Source organism: Neoarius graeffei, chromosome 4 (genome assembly GCF_027579695.1).
Source record: "Neoarius graeffei isolate fNeoGra1 chromosome 4, fNeoGra1.pri, whole genome shotgun sequence".
NCBI lineage: Eukaryota > Metazoa > Chordata > Actinopteri > Siluriformes > Ariidae > Neoarius > Neoarius graeffei.
In genome coordinates this window covers 72,066,638-72,081,674 of record NC_083572.1, presented here as the reverse complement: position 1 = coordinate 72,081,674, position 15,037 = coordinate 72,066,638, and the positions used below count along the sequence as shown (strand labels likewise).

At 45.8% G+C, this 15,037-nt stretch overlaps 1 protein-coding gene across 2 annotated transcripts; it reads right to left on the bottom strand.

The window, feature by feature from the left end:
- Window positions 1–738: 738 nt before the first annotated feature.
- LOC132885217 (ras-related protein rab7-like) lies at window positions 739–5,645 on the bottom strand. Of its 2 annotated transcripts, none has more exons than XM_060919633.1 (6): window positions 5,386–5,645; window positions 4,882–4,935; window positions 4,565–4,691; window positions 3,131–3,349; window positions 2,627–2,755; window positions 739–2,528 (listed from the first exon to the last, which is right to left on the bottom strand). In XM_060919633.1, the coding sequence occupies exons 2-6, from the start codon at window positions 4,932–4,934 to the stop codon at window positions 2,433–2,435; spliced, it is 624 nt and encodes a 207-aa protein (XP_060775616.1). In that variant the 5' UTR covers window position 4,935; window positions 5,386–5,645; the 3' UTR covers window positions 739–2,432. The 2 variants fall into 2 exon arrangements, with proteins under 2 accessions (XP_060775616.1, XP_060775615.1); XM_060919632.1 differs by having other exon boundaries at window positions 5,419–5,645.
- Between the last annotated feature and the right edge of the window lie 9,392 nt (window positions 5,646–15,037).

Genomic DNA, 15,037 nt, shown 5'->3' with positions numbered 1-15,037 from the left:
CTAACACACCCCAAAAACAGACTGTTTAGGTGGCTGTGGTCTGGAAAGTACCTCTGCAACCACATAGCCAGGACTGAGGGGGCTAAGGAGAAGCTTCTTCCCCCAAGTCATCAGAACCCTGAACTCCTGATCACTGCTCCAGCTCCTAATGCACGCATCACCAGTACATAGCTCATACGTCACATATGGCATATTTGCACATGCACTGGACACTTTAGTGTATGTACATAATTACATAGGTATATCCATACATACATATCTACCTGTTTTGTTTGTGTACATTATCGTCCATTCACCCCTTACCTTATACCTTACATAAAATCAACTGTATGTATATTGTTTGTATAGTCTTTAGTATTCTGTTACGCTGTCTTCGGCGTTTTCACTTCTTGTTTCACTGCACATTTTACTGGCTACAAATGCACGTGACAAATGAAGCTTTGAATCTTAAATGGAGGACATGCGAAACTGCACACAAAGTAAGCCAAGCTCAGGATCAAGCTTGGGACTGTGAAACGGAAATGCTGTGCCACCATGCACTCCACCCCCACTTTTTAATATAAATTACTTGAATTGTGAAAGAACCATCTATCTCTAATATTAAAATGTTCATTGGCTGTCAAAGGAATTTTGTCTGTGTGCAACCCTGATATCTCTGTGTTCCAAGGCAAACAGGACATGATTACAGTTAATATCAGACTTCCAGAGGACTGAGAATAAAGGAAACGTTTCTCTAGAATGATTTGTTTGCATTTATTTAAAATATTCCTTAAAGGAGATACGCAGAACCATGGCCTCACTTTTTGTTTATAAATGCCCTGAAACCTCCAGAATGGCATAGGAACAGTTTTAAGCATTAACAATAAATCTAATATAGTAATTTTTACAATAAAAATGATTCATATAGGTAGCGGTCTGAGTGAATAACCTTAATCTGTGACGTCACAGCAGGAAGGCTATCGGTCTCATCGCCATTTCCGCTATACTAAAACACAGAGTTGACTGCAACTCCGATCCTCCATTTTGAGCTAATTTATCGCCATGCCACATAGACATGTTGCTGGCGGGTGCAGCAACATGACAGAAGGTGGATTTATGTTGCATTCATAGCCCAAGAATGTTCAAACTGCAAAGATTTAGACGCATTTTGCGAGTTGTTCACGGGCACATTGGGTGCCTACGAAGTGGTCTCTGCTCTGGACATTTTACTGAAGACTCGTACGAGACCTCTGATCTGTTGAGGAGCGTTGGCTATAAGCCCGTACTGAAAGAGGGTGCAGTACCAACAATTAAAGGAAAAGAAAACTACAAGAAAAGGAAAGTAAGTTCAGTTGCACCAGTTCTCCCAGAGTGTGAGCTGAGGGTTGTTGGTAAAACCCGGGATGGAACGTGACGCGACATATTATCGCTCGGGCAGAGACCTCCCCGCGGTTGTTGCTAAAACCAGTGACGTCCCATGTTTTAGTAATTGCCTGAGCCGAGCAGTAACAGCGAAGTACTCAATATGGAGAATGAGTGGAGCAGCCATCTGATTTCTCTGCTGGATATACTTGCCTCAGCAGCAACATCTCATGCTTACGTGGAAGAAGCGAATGAATGGAGAACTGAACGAACAACTGAAAATGAGATTGTTTCAAAACAATTGGCCACAAGGTTGGCCTTCAAGAAGCGAGAACACAGATGGGTAAGCTCCAACTCTCATTTGGATACAAAACAACAACACTCATTATTTACCTGCATTTAGATTAATACATGTAAATTGTATTGCATGTTTAAGTTACCAGTATAAGATTATTTAATTTGCTTCAGAATGTGATTGTCTCAGTTCATCGGATTATTTAATTAGCCTTTTATGTTTTATCAGTGAAAATGCATGCATGTACATGTATGTTGCATAAGTTATAACACCTCTCCTGTTTTAATGAGAGTCAACCCACAATCAGTGAAGTCAAATCAGTCTTAGTTGAGCAAGTTGGTAATGCCATTTCTTACTTTCACCATAAATTTTTATTTATATGACTTTGGTCTATAGCTGTCAAAGGCCTTGGCCTTAAAACCGGTTACCGCTGTGACGTCACGCACTCAGGGCTGGCTGGCTCAGCGGGGCAGATCAAATGCCAACTTTGCGGTCGATTTTAACTCTCAAAAATATATATTTTTTAATTCCCATTTATGCAGCATACAAGAGTCAAGGACGGAGATACTATCCACTCAGAAATGTATTTAAAAATAAAAGGTTCTGCGTATCTCCTTTAAATTTAAAACTTCAATCATTTTGGCATATACTGTATATACATACATACATATACTATGTGAGTGTGGGGGTCGGTGTTTACTGAAGTAAAAGTCAAAAAGAGCAAAAGTAGAGCGTGCAAATCTGTTTTTGTTTAACCGAGCTTGTTAGTGTCTATATATACACACACACACAAGCGTTAGCAGCTGCAGCTTTGTGCTGATGAGCTGGAGTCGGTGTTCTTGTCCAACTGAACATGGTCTGGAAATTCATTATAAAGCTCAACTTCTGTTTCCTAAAAGGAGGGAGAGAGATAGTTACATGCATAGGTAAATGTATCTGGACAAATAAGTCAGTGAGCAGTGGAATATAATAAAATGACATCCTACTAACCTGTTTTAGAGCATTTCCTGCAATGGTTTGAAATGCCTGTTCAACATTGATGGCCTCTTTTGCACTGGTCTCAAAGTACGGGATGTTGTTTTTACTCTGACACCATGCCTGTGCTCGCTTTGTTGTTACCTGAAAGACATGCATATTAGAATAGCAATTACTCAATCAACCAACAATACTCCTGATGACAATAATATCGCTGTCAGATACAGCTACACTACACATTTCTTTCCATACATTACATTTTGCTTACATTTAAACCTATTATTTCATAATGAGATGGCATAATGCAATGTTGAGTGTTGTGTGGTAAAGAAGACTTTTGTATTTTTATGCTCATTAGGGCACATTATGCTAGGTGTACAGTGAATTATTTTGAAAACCTTGGTCTTTGGTCCCTGTGTAGACAAGGGAGCTCTTTGTGGTTTTCACAAAAACCTCATATTTTCACAAAGACCTTTTTAATATCACAAACTCTTCCCATTGGCCCTGTGTGCTACTTGCCTGCCTGTTTTCTAGATCAATCTTGTTGCCTAGGACCAGGAAAGGGAAGTTGTCTGGGTCACGAGGACCAGCCTGAATCAAAAACTCATCTCTCCAGGAGTCCAGAGTCTTAAATGTGGTCTGAGCAGTAACATCGAACACCAGCACACAGCAGTCAGCACCCCGATAAAATGCCACCCCCAGAGACTGAAACCTTTCCTGTCCAGCCGTGTCCCATATCTGACAGAAACAAACATAAAAAAACCACATATTGGTTCCAGCAGAATTTCTGCTACATACGTATACAATCTGATAGAAGAAATATGAACAGGTTCCATTTTGTGCTTTGAACGAGTAATGTAGTAATTCATTTTTATGTCACATGATTATATACACTGTATGGTCAAAGTATTTGGACACCTGACCACCACACCCTTCTGTGCTTGTTGAACATCCCATTCCAGATCTAATCCCCCTATGCTGTTATAATAGCCTCAGTTCTAATGGCTTTCTGCTAGATTTTGGAACGTGGCTGTGGGGATTTCTGCCCATTCAGTCACAAGAGCATGAGTAAGGTCAGGGACTGATCTTGAGCAAGGAGGTCTGGCATGCAGCTTGCATTCCAGTTGATCCCAAAGGTGTTCAGTGGGGTCAAGGTCAGGGCTCTGGGCAGACCACTTGAGTTCTTCCACCCCAGCTCTGGGAATCCATGTGTTAATGGACCTCACTTTGTGCACAGGAGTATCTTCATGGAACAGATTAATCTTAAATGTTACAACCTACAAAGACATTCTATACAATTGTGTGCTTCCAACTTGTGGCAACAGTTCGGGAAAGAACCTTATACAAAGTGTGATGGTCTGGTGCCCACATACTTTTGGCCATAGTGTGCATTTATGTAGTTGGCTTCTGGTCACATGACCACGTGGAAAGAGTTCACATGTTTTGGCTACAGACTTCAGAATATTCACAAACATTCGAATGTTGTGATCTCTCTGACTATTTTTGGAAGCAAAATATTATCTTATACTTGACCTGAAACTAGTTCACAGCATTACGTCTTCAAAATTTATTAGTTTTTTGTTTTTTAAACAGTCCAGAGTCAGTGTTTTATGGATTGCAGTATCAGTCAAATGGCCCTTGGCCATTTAGTGACAAAAGGTATCAGATCTCTAGCTTGCAATATTACATGCCTAGTACTCAAGGAAGTGGCACTTGTTAGAATCAGGAAACTGTTTTTGCCATATATCCAATATTATAATCATTAAATACAATGAAAGTGATTATCTGAAATTAAACTGAAATCTCTCACAGCTCATATGGTCATCAAGAGACTAAGGAAATATGAGCACATGCTATATCTACTCATATTAGGCAATAATATTCTTTGTCATGAAAATGTTTTACTTACAAATTTAGTGTCAATCAAATGAAAGTGAATTTCTAACAAAATACCTGCAAAGTAACAAGTCTGTCCTCAACCATCACCTCCTTCGTAAGAAAGTCAGCTCCTATTGTAGCTTTGTACTGATTACTGAATTTCCTGTTAACATACTGGTTCATTAAAGATGTCTTTCCAACACTGCAGCAAGAGAGAGAAAAAGAGAACTGAAAGAAGAAACTGGAAGTTCCAACATTTTTCAGTTTTATATGAGTCTCTTTTCTTGCACCAGACTCAAAGTTAAGGAAATGTAATTTTGTTTTTGATAATCAGGAAAATTACAAAAACTCACTTTGTGACAAGAACATCTATCCAAATGTCACACACTTACCCAGAATCCCCAAGTATGATAACTTTTAGAAGAACCTTCTTCCGGGATCCCATACTGCATGGAGGACAGATCAAGGACAAGCCTGATTTAATGCTACACCAACACTTCCAGTGGACTTTAGTTAATGTTCTAAAGATTACTGCTGTGTAAACAGCCCTTATCTGTAAATATAAAGATGGTAAGATCAACATGGTCTCCATATTGTTCGTTATATATACACAGTTGCTCTTATATTACATATACATAACTCACATATACAAATATTCACACTTTTCTTCTGTATCACCAGAGAAACACTAACTGCCAGAACCAAATTCCTTGTGTGTGTGTGTGAGAGAGAGTGAGTGAATATACCTGGCCAATAAAAATGATTCTGGTTCTGATTCTGTCCCTCTCTCACACAGTTAGACCAAAAACCTGTCTTGGTATGACCCATGAACTATGACTTTCTGTAACCACCAATGCACATTATAACTGGAGTACCTTTACAGAACAAATACACACGTTAACTGCTGGAGATATCTGCAATGTCCAAACCTGTTACTTCCTGTCTTCTCTCCTCTTTATGAGCAGCCCTTTCCCAGGCTCTGAAGTAACTATTAGAGTACTGGAATGATGTCCAGCTGCAATGCACTTGTCTTTCTCGTGTCAAATAGAAGAAAGAAAGCTTTAAGTTATTATCCTATTTGTATTTGTGTCGTAGTTCTTGCACGCTTCCCTTCCGTCTCTCGCTTCCTCTGGAGTTCCCGTGACAACACCGGTTACGTGCACGCGCAGTCGCGCACGTTTCTGGGGCGGATACCAAACCTATTAAATCCCACCAATCAAGGAGCTCATCCGTTCAGTCCATGCGGTGGATCTGGTCCGACTCCTCCTAATCATAACGGAAAAGACTCTCTACGACACTAAACAGCACGCTGTTGTCAGTCCATCCATCAATCCATTATCTGTAGCCGCTTTATCCTGTTCTACAGGGTCGCAGGCAAGCTGGAGCCTATCCCAGCTGACTGTGGGCGAGAGGCGGGGTACACCCTGGACAAGTCGCCACATCAGAGACAAACAATTCACACCTACGGTCAATTTAGAGTACCGGAAGGAAGCAAGCCCACGCAGACACGGGGAGAACATGCAAACTCCACACAGAATGGCCCCTATCGGCCGCTGGGCTCGAACCCAGAACCTTCTTCTCGAACCACTACACCATCGTGCCACCCAGATTGTATCTCATCTCATCTCATCTCATTATCTCTAGCCGTTTTATCCTGTTCTACAGGGTCGCAGGCAAGCTGGAGGCTATCCCAGCTGACTATGGGTGAGACTATGGGTACACCCTGGACAAGTCGCCAGGTCATTACAGGGCTGACACAGAGACAAACAACCATTCACACTCACATTCACACCTACAGTTAATTTAGAGCCACCATGTCTTTGGACTGTGGGGGAAACCGGAGCACCCGGAGAGACATGGGGAGAACATGCAAACTCCACACAGAAAGGCTCTCGCAGGGTGCTGGGCTCAAACCCAGGACCTTCTTGCTGTGAGGCGACAGTGCTAACCACTACACCACCGCCCAGCCCTATTATCCATCCATCCATTATCTGTAGCCGCTTATCCTGTCCTACAGGGTCGCAGGCAAGCTTGAGTCTATCCCAGCTGACTATGGGCGAGAGGCGGGGTACACCCTGGACAAGTCACCAGGTCATTGCAGGTTTTACACATAGACACAGACAACCATTCACACTCACATTCACACCTACGGTCAATTTAGAGTCACCAGTTAACCTAACCTGCATGTCTTTGGACTGTGGGGGAAACCGGAGCACCCGGAGGAAACCCACGCGGACACGGGGAGAACATGCAAACTCCACACAGAAAGGCCCTTGCCGGCCACGGGGCTCGAACCCAGACCTTCTTGCTGTGAGGTGACAGCGCTAACCACTACACCACCGTGCCGTGCCGCCCCGCCCTATATTATATTATATTATATTCATGGTATTGCCTCACTTCTGAGCAAATTTTAATCACACAACAGGTGAAACTAGTGATAATTTTTATTTTTATTTATTTAATTTATTTTTGTACAGTTAAAATTACATAAAAAAATAAAGATAACAAAATAATATAAAGTGCAGGGAGAGGCAAAAAAAAACCCGAATGGGCTTAAATAATATAGACCTATTCCTTCTGGAGTGAAAGCTTATAGTTTCAGAAATTACAGTCTTCCCAAAGCATCACAGAAAAGAACTGTTGTTAACAAACGCATTTAGTTATACAAGTCTAGGTTTATATGGAGGAAATATAGGAATTGAAATTCAGGAACAAAAATGAATATTAACCATAAGGATCTTAACAGGGGCGGCACGGTGGTGTAGTGGTTAACGCTGTCGCCTCACGGCAAGAAGGTCCGGGTTCGAGCCCCGTGGCCGGTGAGGGCCTTTCTGTGCGGAGTTTGCATGTTCTCCCCGTGTCCGCGTGGGTTTCCTCCAGGTGCTCCGGTTTCCCCCACAGTCCAGGTTAGGTTAACTGGTGACTCTAAATTGACCTTTCGCCCGTAGTCAGCTGGGATAGGCTCCAGACAGGATGATGAGATGATCTTAACACAAGATGGCGCCAGTTACTGAGCTGAGCAACACGAAATCAACCCACTGGATTCTCGAGAAGCAGCTTTGGACCCAAAAGGTCGCCGGTTCGATACCCTAGACCAGTAGGAATGGCTGAAGTGCCGTTGAGCAAGGCACCTAACCCCTAACTACCCCTAACGTATGTTGTACGTTGCTCTGGATAACAGCGTCTGCTAAATGCCTGTAAGAAGATGATATCATGCACAGATGTGTGTGTGTGTGGGGTCTCTCTGACGGCCACAAAGTCGCAGTGGCCAAACATATATTACACCTGACCGGGTTTCAGGATGGCACTCGAGGGGTTCGATCCCCAACCATTGTAACAATTCTTTCGCTTTCTAATAATAATCAAATGCAGTCTCATCATTTTAATTACTTTTAAACATTATTGTTTTACACATTTGCACATTGTAGATGACAGTTTAGTTAGTCTGTGTCTCTAATAGACTTAGTTTAAAAAGTGAGTAGCCCGATTGCCTTTAAAAAAATTTCAGTTAATTGAAACTCATAGTATGCTTGTTAGGACTTGGACTGTTTTGGCCTCTAGAGGCCGCTGTTATTTCCTTTTCGTGTCATATTTATTTTGGCCTCTAGAGGCCGCCACTGTTCCTGTGTTTTGTGTTTTTTTTTGTTAATTGCCTGTTAGTCCTAATTATCTTCACCTGTGTCCTTAATTAGTTTGTGTATTTATACCCCTGAGTTCAGTCCTCTTGTCACGGAGTCTTTGTGCTGTTATGTTTATCTCCAGTTTCCTTTGTACTGTGTTTCGTGGATCTTCTGAGATTTTGCATTTTTGCCTTTTTCTTTTTGAATTATACTCTTTGTTTTTGTTTTTTTTGTTTTGCCCTGGATTGTATATAGTGTACATAGTGTAAATAAACCTTTTGTTACTTTTTCTACTTCCGCCTCACGCCTCTGCATTTGAGTCATTCCCCTGGTGGCCTAGTGGGGGTTTGCTGGATCATCACACCAACGAACCAGGTTCGAATCCCAGCAAAACCCTAACAGAAAGACTCCGTCATGACCGACTCAGCAGAGGCTGCTTCAACTGTCTACCCGGCCAACCTTCAGGGAATTATGGCAGCTTTGACACGCTTCGGAGCGACCATGGACGCTCATGGATGTACGCTCACCAGCCAACGTGAGGCCCTTGCTCGCCACGAGGAACTGCTTCAGCAAATTGGGAAAACCCTGGCACAGCTGACATCTCTGCCTGCATCTCCTGCTCCTGATCCAGTTCCTGCTCCTGATCCAGCTCCCACTCCTGCTCCAGTGCCTCCTGCCATGCTGCCTTCTTCACCTCGCGAACCCAGCCTTCCTGCACCACAGAGGTATGACGGCAAGCACAGTGAGTGCCGAGAGTTCCTTACCCAGTGTCAACTCACCTTTGAGCTTCAGCCTACCACCTACACTATGGATCGCCGCAAGATTGCCTTTGTGATCACCTTATTAGCTGGTAAGGCGCGAGCCTGGGCTACTGCTATCTGGCAAAGACAGGGACCTGAGTGCTTTGATTTCCAGCTGTTTTCTGAAGAGATGCTTCGGGTCTTCGATCAGGCAGACATCAGTACCGACGCAGCCCGAAAGCTCATGTCCATCCGGCAAGGAGGAAGCGTCGCAGATTACGCCATCTCGTTCCGAACACTCGCAGCAGTAAGTGGATGGAACGAGACTGCCCTGGTGTCAGCCTTCCACCATGGTCTGTCTGACCCCATCAAGGACGGTCTGGCCTCTATTGGATGCCCAAGTGACCTCGAAACCCTCATCTCACATGCTATTCATCTGGACAACAGGATGAGAGAATGCCACCAAGCCTTGAGCCCCCCCAGCCTCCCTACCTCTACCTGGAGACCGTCTACCTCCTTCAGTGACTGTCCAGAACCCATGCAAGTGGGTCGTACTCGCCTCTCCGCATCTGAGAGGGAGCGCAGAAGGAGGGACAAGTGCTGCATCTACTGTGGCAAGCCCGGTCACTTCCGAGCATCATGTCCCGAACTCTTGGGAAAAGGACTGCCCCGTCCAGCTGAGGGAGGGTTGTGACGGGGCCTACCCTCTCTCCCGGACTCCCTGGCCAAGGAATCTACATCCCGGTCTCCATCTCCTGGGGTGAGTCTGTCCACTCTTGTCAAGCTTTGATAGACTCAGGGGCGGCTGGGAACTTTATGGATATTCACTTCGCCCAAAGCATCAATATTCCGACTGCACCTCTTGAAGTCCCACTGTCTGTGTCTGCCCTCGATGGCCAAGCATTAGGTGATGGAAGAGTCACCCAAGTTACTTCTCCAGTTTTCCTCCAGTCTCAAGGTCACAAGGAAGAAATATCCCTGCACCTGATTCCTTCACCTGAGTTCCCAGTTATTCTAGGCCTTCCTTGGCTTACTCGCCACAACCCTCGCATAGACTGGGTAACAAGCCAGGTTGTGGAATGGGGCCCTGCATGCCATGCCTCTTGTCTGCTCTCTAGCTCTCCTGTGTCTCCTGCCGAGCCCCCTGATCTCACCGAGTTATCTCAAGTTCCCACAGAGTACTGGGATCTCAAGGAGGTATTCAGCAAGAGCAGGGCCGCCGTTCTTCCTCCGCACCGGGCCTACGACTGTGCCATCGACTTGCTCCCTGGGACTACCCCTCCTCGTGGCAGACTGTTTTCCCTCTCTCAGCCAGAACGCAAGGCTATGGAGGAATACCTCAAAGACGCCCTGGTCTCTGGGTTCATTCGACCCTCCACCTCACCTGCTGGTGCCGGCTTCTTCTTTGTCGGCAAGAAGGATGGGGGGCTTCGACCATGTATTGACTACAGGGGCCTGAACAAGATCACTGTGCGCAACCGATATCCCCTTCCGCTGATGTCCACTGCTTTCGACCTGCTCCAAGGCGCCACCGTCTTCACCAAGTTGGACCTACGGAACGCATACCACCTCATCCGTATCCGACAGGGAGACGAGTGGAAGACTGCCTTTAACACCCCGTCTGGGCACTACGAATACCAGGTGATGCCCTTTGGACTCACCAACGCACCAGCTGTTTTTCAGGCCCTAATCAACGACGTCTTAAGGGACATGATTAACCTGTACGTCTTTGTCTACCTCGATGACATCCTTATCTTTTCCAAGACCGTGCAGGAGCACCGCCACCATGTCCGCCAGGTTCTCCAGAGGCTGCTACAGAACAATCTGTTCGCCAAGGCCCAGAAATGCGAATTTCATGTTCCCGAGGTCTCCTTTCTGGGATTTATTGTACGGACAGGCCAACTCCAAATGGACCCTGCCAAGACCCTGGCCGTCCGGGACTGGCCTACTCCCAAGTCCGTTAAGGAGGTTCAGCGGTTCTTAGGATTCGCTAACTTCTACCGCAAGTTCATCAGGAACTTCAGTTCTGTGGCAGCACCCATGTCAGACCTCACCAAAGGGACAGGTGGATCTTATGGCTGGTCTCCTCAGGCAGAAAAGGCGTTCAAAGACCTCAAGGCCCGCTTCTGCACGGCACCCATTCTGGTCCTCCCGGACACCTCCCAACCATTCATCGTGGAGGTGGACGCCTCGGACAGTGGTGTCGGCGCGGTACTCTCTCAACGTTCGGAAGGAAAGCTGCACCCCTGCGCTTACTTCTCCCACCGCCTGAGTCCTGCTGAGTCCCGGTACGATGTGGGGGATCGAGAACTGCTAGCGGTCAAACTGGCCCTTGAGGAGTGGAGGCACTGGCTGGAGGGAGCGCAACATCCATTCCTGGTTTGGACTGACCACAAGAACCTGGAGTACCTCCAGCAAGCCAAGAGACTGAACCCTCGACAGGCTAGGTGGGCCCTGTTTTTCAGTCGGTTTGACTTCACCCTCTCGTACCGTCCCGGCTCCAAGAACACCAAACCTGACGCACTGTCCAGGCTGTTCTCTGCCACTAACAGGGAGAATGAAGTCGGGCCTATTATCCCGGTGTCCCGGATTGTGGCCCCTGTCCGCTGGGGTATTGAGGAGGCTGTTCGACGAGCCCAACGCCAGGACCCCGGTCCTGGGACGGGGCCACCGGGCCTCTTGTACGTCCCACATCAAGCCCGGGCCAAGGTTCTCCAGTGGGGTCACTCTTCCCCTCTCACCGCCCACCCGGGAGCTCGGAGGACCCTGGACTTCCTGAAAAGACGCTTCTGGTGGCCTAACATGGAGCAGGAAGTAAGGTCATTTGTCCTGTCCTGTGAGGTTTGCACCAGAACCAAGAACCCACGACAGCGTCCCCAGGGTCTCCTGCATCCTCTGACCATTCCCCGGCATCCCTGGTCCCACGTGGCAGTCGACTTCATCACGGGTCTCCCTGAGTCACAAGGTAACATGGTCATTTTGGTCATTGTTGACAGATTCTCCAAGGCCTGCCGCTTCATACCTCTGTGCAAACTCCCCTCTGCTCTTGAAACAGCGAAACTTATATTTAATCATGTCTTCCGAGTCTTTGGTCTTCCACAGGACATCGTCTCAGACCGAGGGCCCCAGTTCTCCTCCCGAGTGTGGCACGGGTTCTGCAAGGTCATCGGAGCCACTGCCAGCCTCTCCTCTGGGTTTCACCCACAGTCCAATGGTCAGACGGAGAGGCTCAACCAGGACCTGGAAACCACCCTGCGAGGCCTGGCTATGGAAAACCCGACATCGTGGAGCACCTGGCTGCCATGGGCAGAGTACGCCCACAACACCCTGCAGTCATCGGCCACCAAGCTGTCACCATTCCAGTGCCAATTCGGGTTCCAGCCACCTCTGTTCCCGGACCAGGAGGAGGACGCGGGGGTGCCCTCGGTCAACCAATATGTGAGACGGTGTCGCAAGACCTGGAGCAAGGTCAGGAAGACCCTCATACAGACCTCCAGAACCAACCAGACTCAGGCCAACCGCCACAGAAGACCTGCACACACTTTCCGCCCTGGGCAGCGGGTTTGGCTGTCCACTAAGGACCTTCCGCTGCGGATGGAGAACCGCAAGCTTGCTCCTCGCTACATTGGCCCCTTCAAGGTGGTGCGCAGGGTGAACCCTGTCTCCTACCGGCTTCAGTTGCCCCGGACTCTGAGGATCAACTCCACTTTCCATGTTTCCCTGTTGCGGCCTGTACTGACGTCTACGTATGCCCCTGCCCCTAGGAACCCCCCACCCCCCCGCATCTTCCAGGGGCAGACTGTGTTCACTGTGCATCGCCTGCTTGACTCCCGCCGGGTCCGCGGCGGGTTGCAATATCTGGTGGACTGGGAGGGCTATGGTCCTGAGGAGCGCTGCTGGGTTCCTGCTCGGGATGTCCTGGATAAAGAACTGTGTCGGGACTTCCATTCGGCCCATCCGGATCGCCCTGGGAACGTCAGGAGACGCTCCTAGAGGGGGGGGGTCCTGTTAGGACTTGGACTGTTTTGGCCTCTAGAGGCCGCTGTTATTTCCTTTTCGTGTCATATTTATTTTGGCCTCTAGAGGCCGCCACTGTTCCTGTGTTTTGTGTTTTTTTTTGTTAATTGCCTGTTAGTCCTAATTATCTTCACCTGTGTCCTTAATTAGTTTGTGTATTTATACCCCTGAGTTCAGTCCTCTTGTCACGGAGTCTTTGTGCTGTTATGTTTATCTCCAGTTTCCTTTGTACTGTGTTTCGTGGATCTTCTGAGCTTTTGCATTTTTGCCTTTTTCTTTTTGAATTATACTCTTTGTTTTTGTTTTTTTTGTTTTGCCCTGGATTGTATATAGTGTACATAGTGTAAATAAACCTTTTGTTACTTTTTCTACTTCCGCCTCACGCCTCTGCATTTGAGTCATTCCCCTGGTGGCCTAGTGGGGGTTTGCTGGATCATCACACCAACGAACCAGGTTCGAATCCCAGCAAAACCCTAACAATGCTAACATAGTGCAACTTGACTGCCTCATTATGCTAACTTATTATATGAGTTTCAATGAACTTAAAATTTTAAGGGACTCATTTTAAATTAAAACAAATAATTTTTTAATAGTCAATTGACAAATTCCTTGCTTTATGTCTATGAAATTCATCCAGAAGAGCTTTCATAACACAATTAGGTAAGGACAGGATAATTTACTTAAGGTTTACTTAATTATTTGTGATTATGCATCATATATATTTATTAGTTATATAGCATGTTTCTTATGTACACTTTCTCCATTATGTACACATTTGATAGGTAGGATCTACACTCACTGTCCACTTTATTAGGAACACCTGTACACCTGTTCATTTATGCAGTTATATAATCAGCCAATCATGTGGCAGCACCACAATTCAAAAATCATGCGGATACAGGTCAAGAACCTCAGTTAATGCTCACATCAAACATCATAATGAAGAAAAAGTGACTAACTGTGGCATGGATATTGGTCCCAGATGGACTGGTTTGAGTATTTCAGAAACTGCTAATCTCCTGGGCTTTTCACACACAGCAGTGGCTAAAGTTTATACAAAATGGTGCAAAAAACAATAAACATTGAGTGAGCTACAGTTCTGTGGGTGGAAATGCCTTGTTGCTTTGAGAGGTCAGAGGAAAATGGCCAGATTGGTTTGAGCTGCAAGGACGGAAATAGTAATTGAAATAATCACTCTTTACAACCGTGGTGAGCAGAAAAGCATCTCAGCATGCACAAAACATCGAACCTTGAGTTGGATGGACTACAACACCAGAAGACCATATTGTGTTCCACTCCTGTCAGCCAAGAACAGGAATCTGAGGCTATCATGGGCACAAGCTCACCCAAATGGGACAATTAAAGATTAGAAAAAATATCACTGATTCTTTTTCCAGTCTTTAACTGTCCAGTTTCAGTCAGTCTGAGCCAATGATAGCCTCAGCCTGGATAATGGATGCATGAGCAGGTGTACAGGTGTTCCTATTAAAGTCAACAGCGAGTGTATGGGTGTTTTGTAATTTTTATGTTTTATGATTTTGTTCTTGTTTAGAGACTTCTACTGTAAAGTTTTGGAGTCTAATAAACACATACAACAGTGTGGTTATTTCCTTAACAATACATATACAGCCAACTTTTCTTCCTTGTCTATCTGCCTACATCCCCCTCCAACTCAGTCCACCTACACACATATCCGCACACAAGAATAAACACACATCTCTAAACCACTATCTAAACCAAGGGCAGGTCTCGCACCTTTCTCTTCTAGACCGAGGTCAAAGATCAGGGTGTAATAGAGGTCACACCATTGAGAAGGTGTGGTGTGCATGTGTGGGTTTGTTAATACAGGCATAAAAGAGTACCAAGAGGAATTCCACAAGTCTTTCAGCTTTTATGACCTTTAACAAGTTCAACAAATAGTACACAGATCACAAAAAGGACAAAAGTCTAATGGTGAAGTATGGATATATTCATTATGAAGTATGTGTGGTATCAGCTTTTGCAGAATACCACACATACTTGCATCGGTGCATGTCAGAGAGCAAAGAAACTGCATTATCTTGGAATCTAAGCCAAGACCCCTACAAACAGAGAGAGAGACAGAGAGAGAGAGAGAGGGAGGGTTGGAGGCAGAGCTCAAATAAAAAGAGAAAGACAGCAGAAGTTTCAGA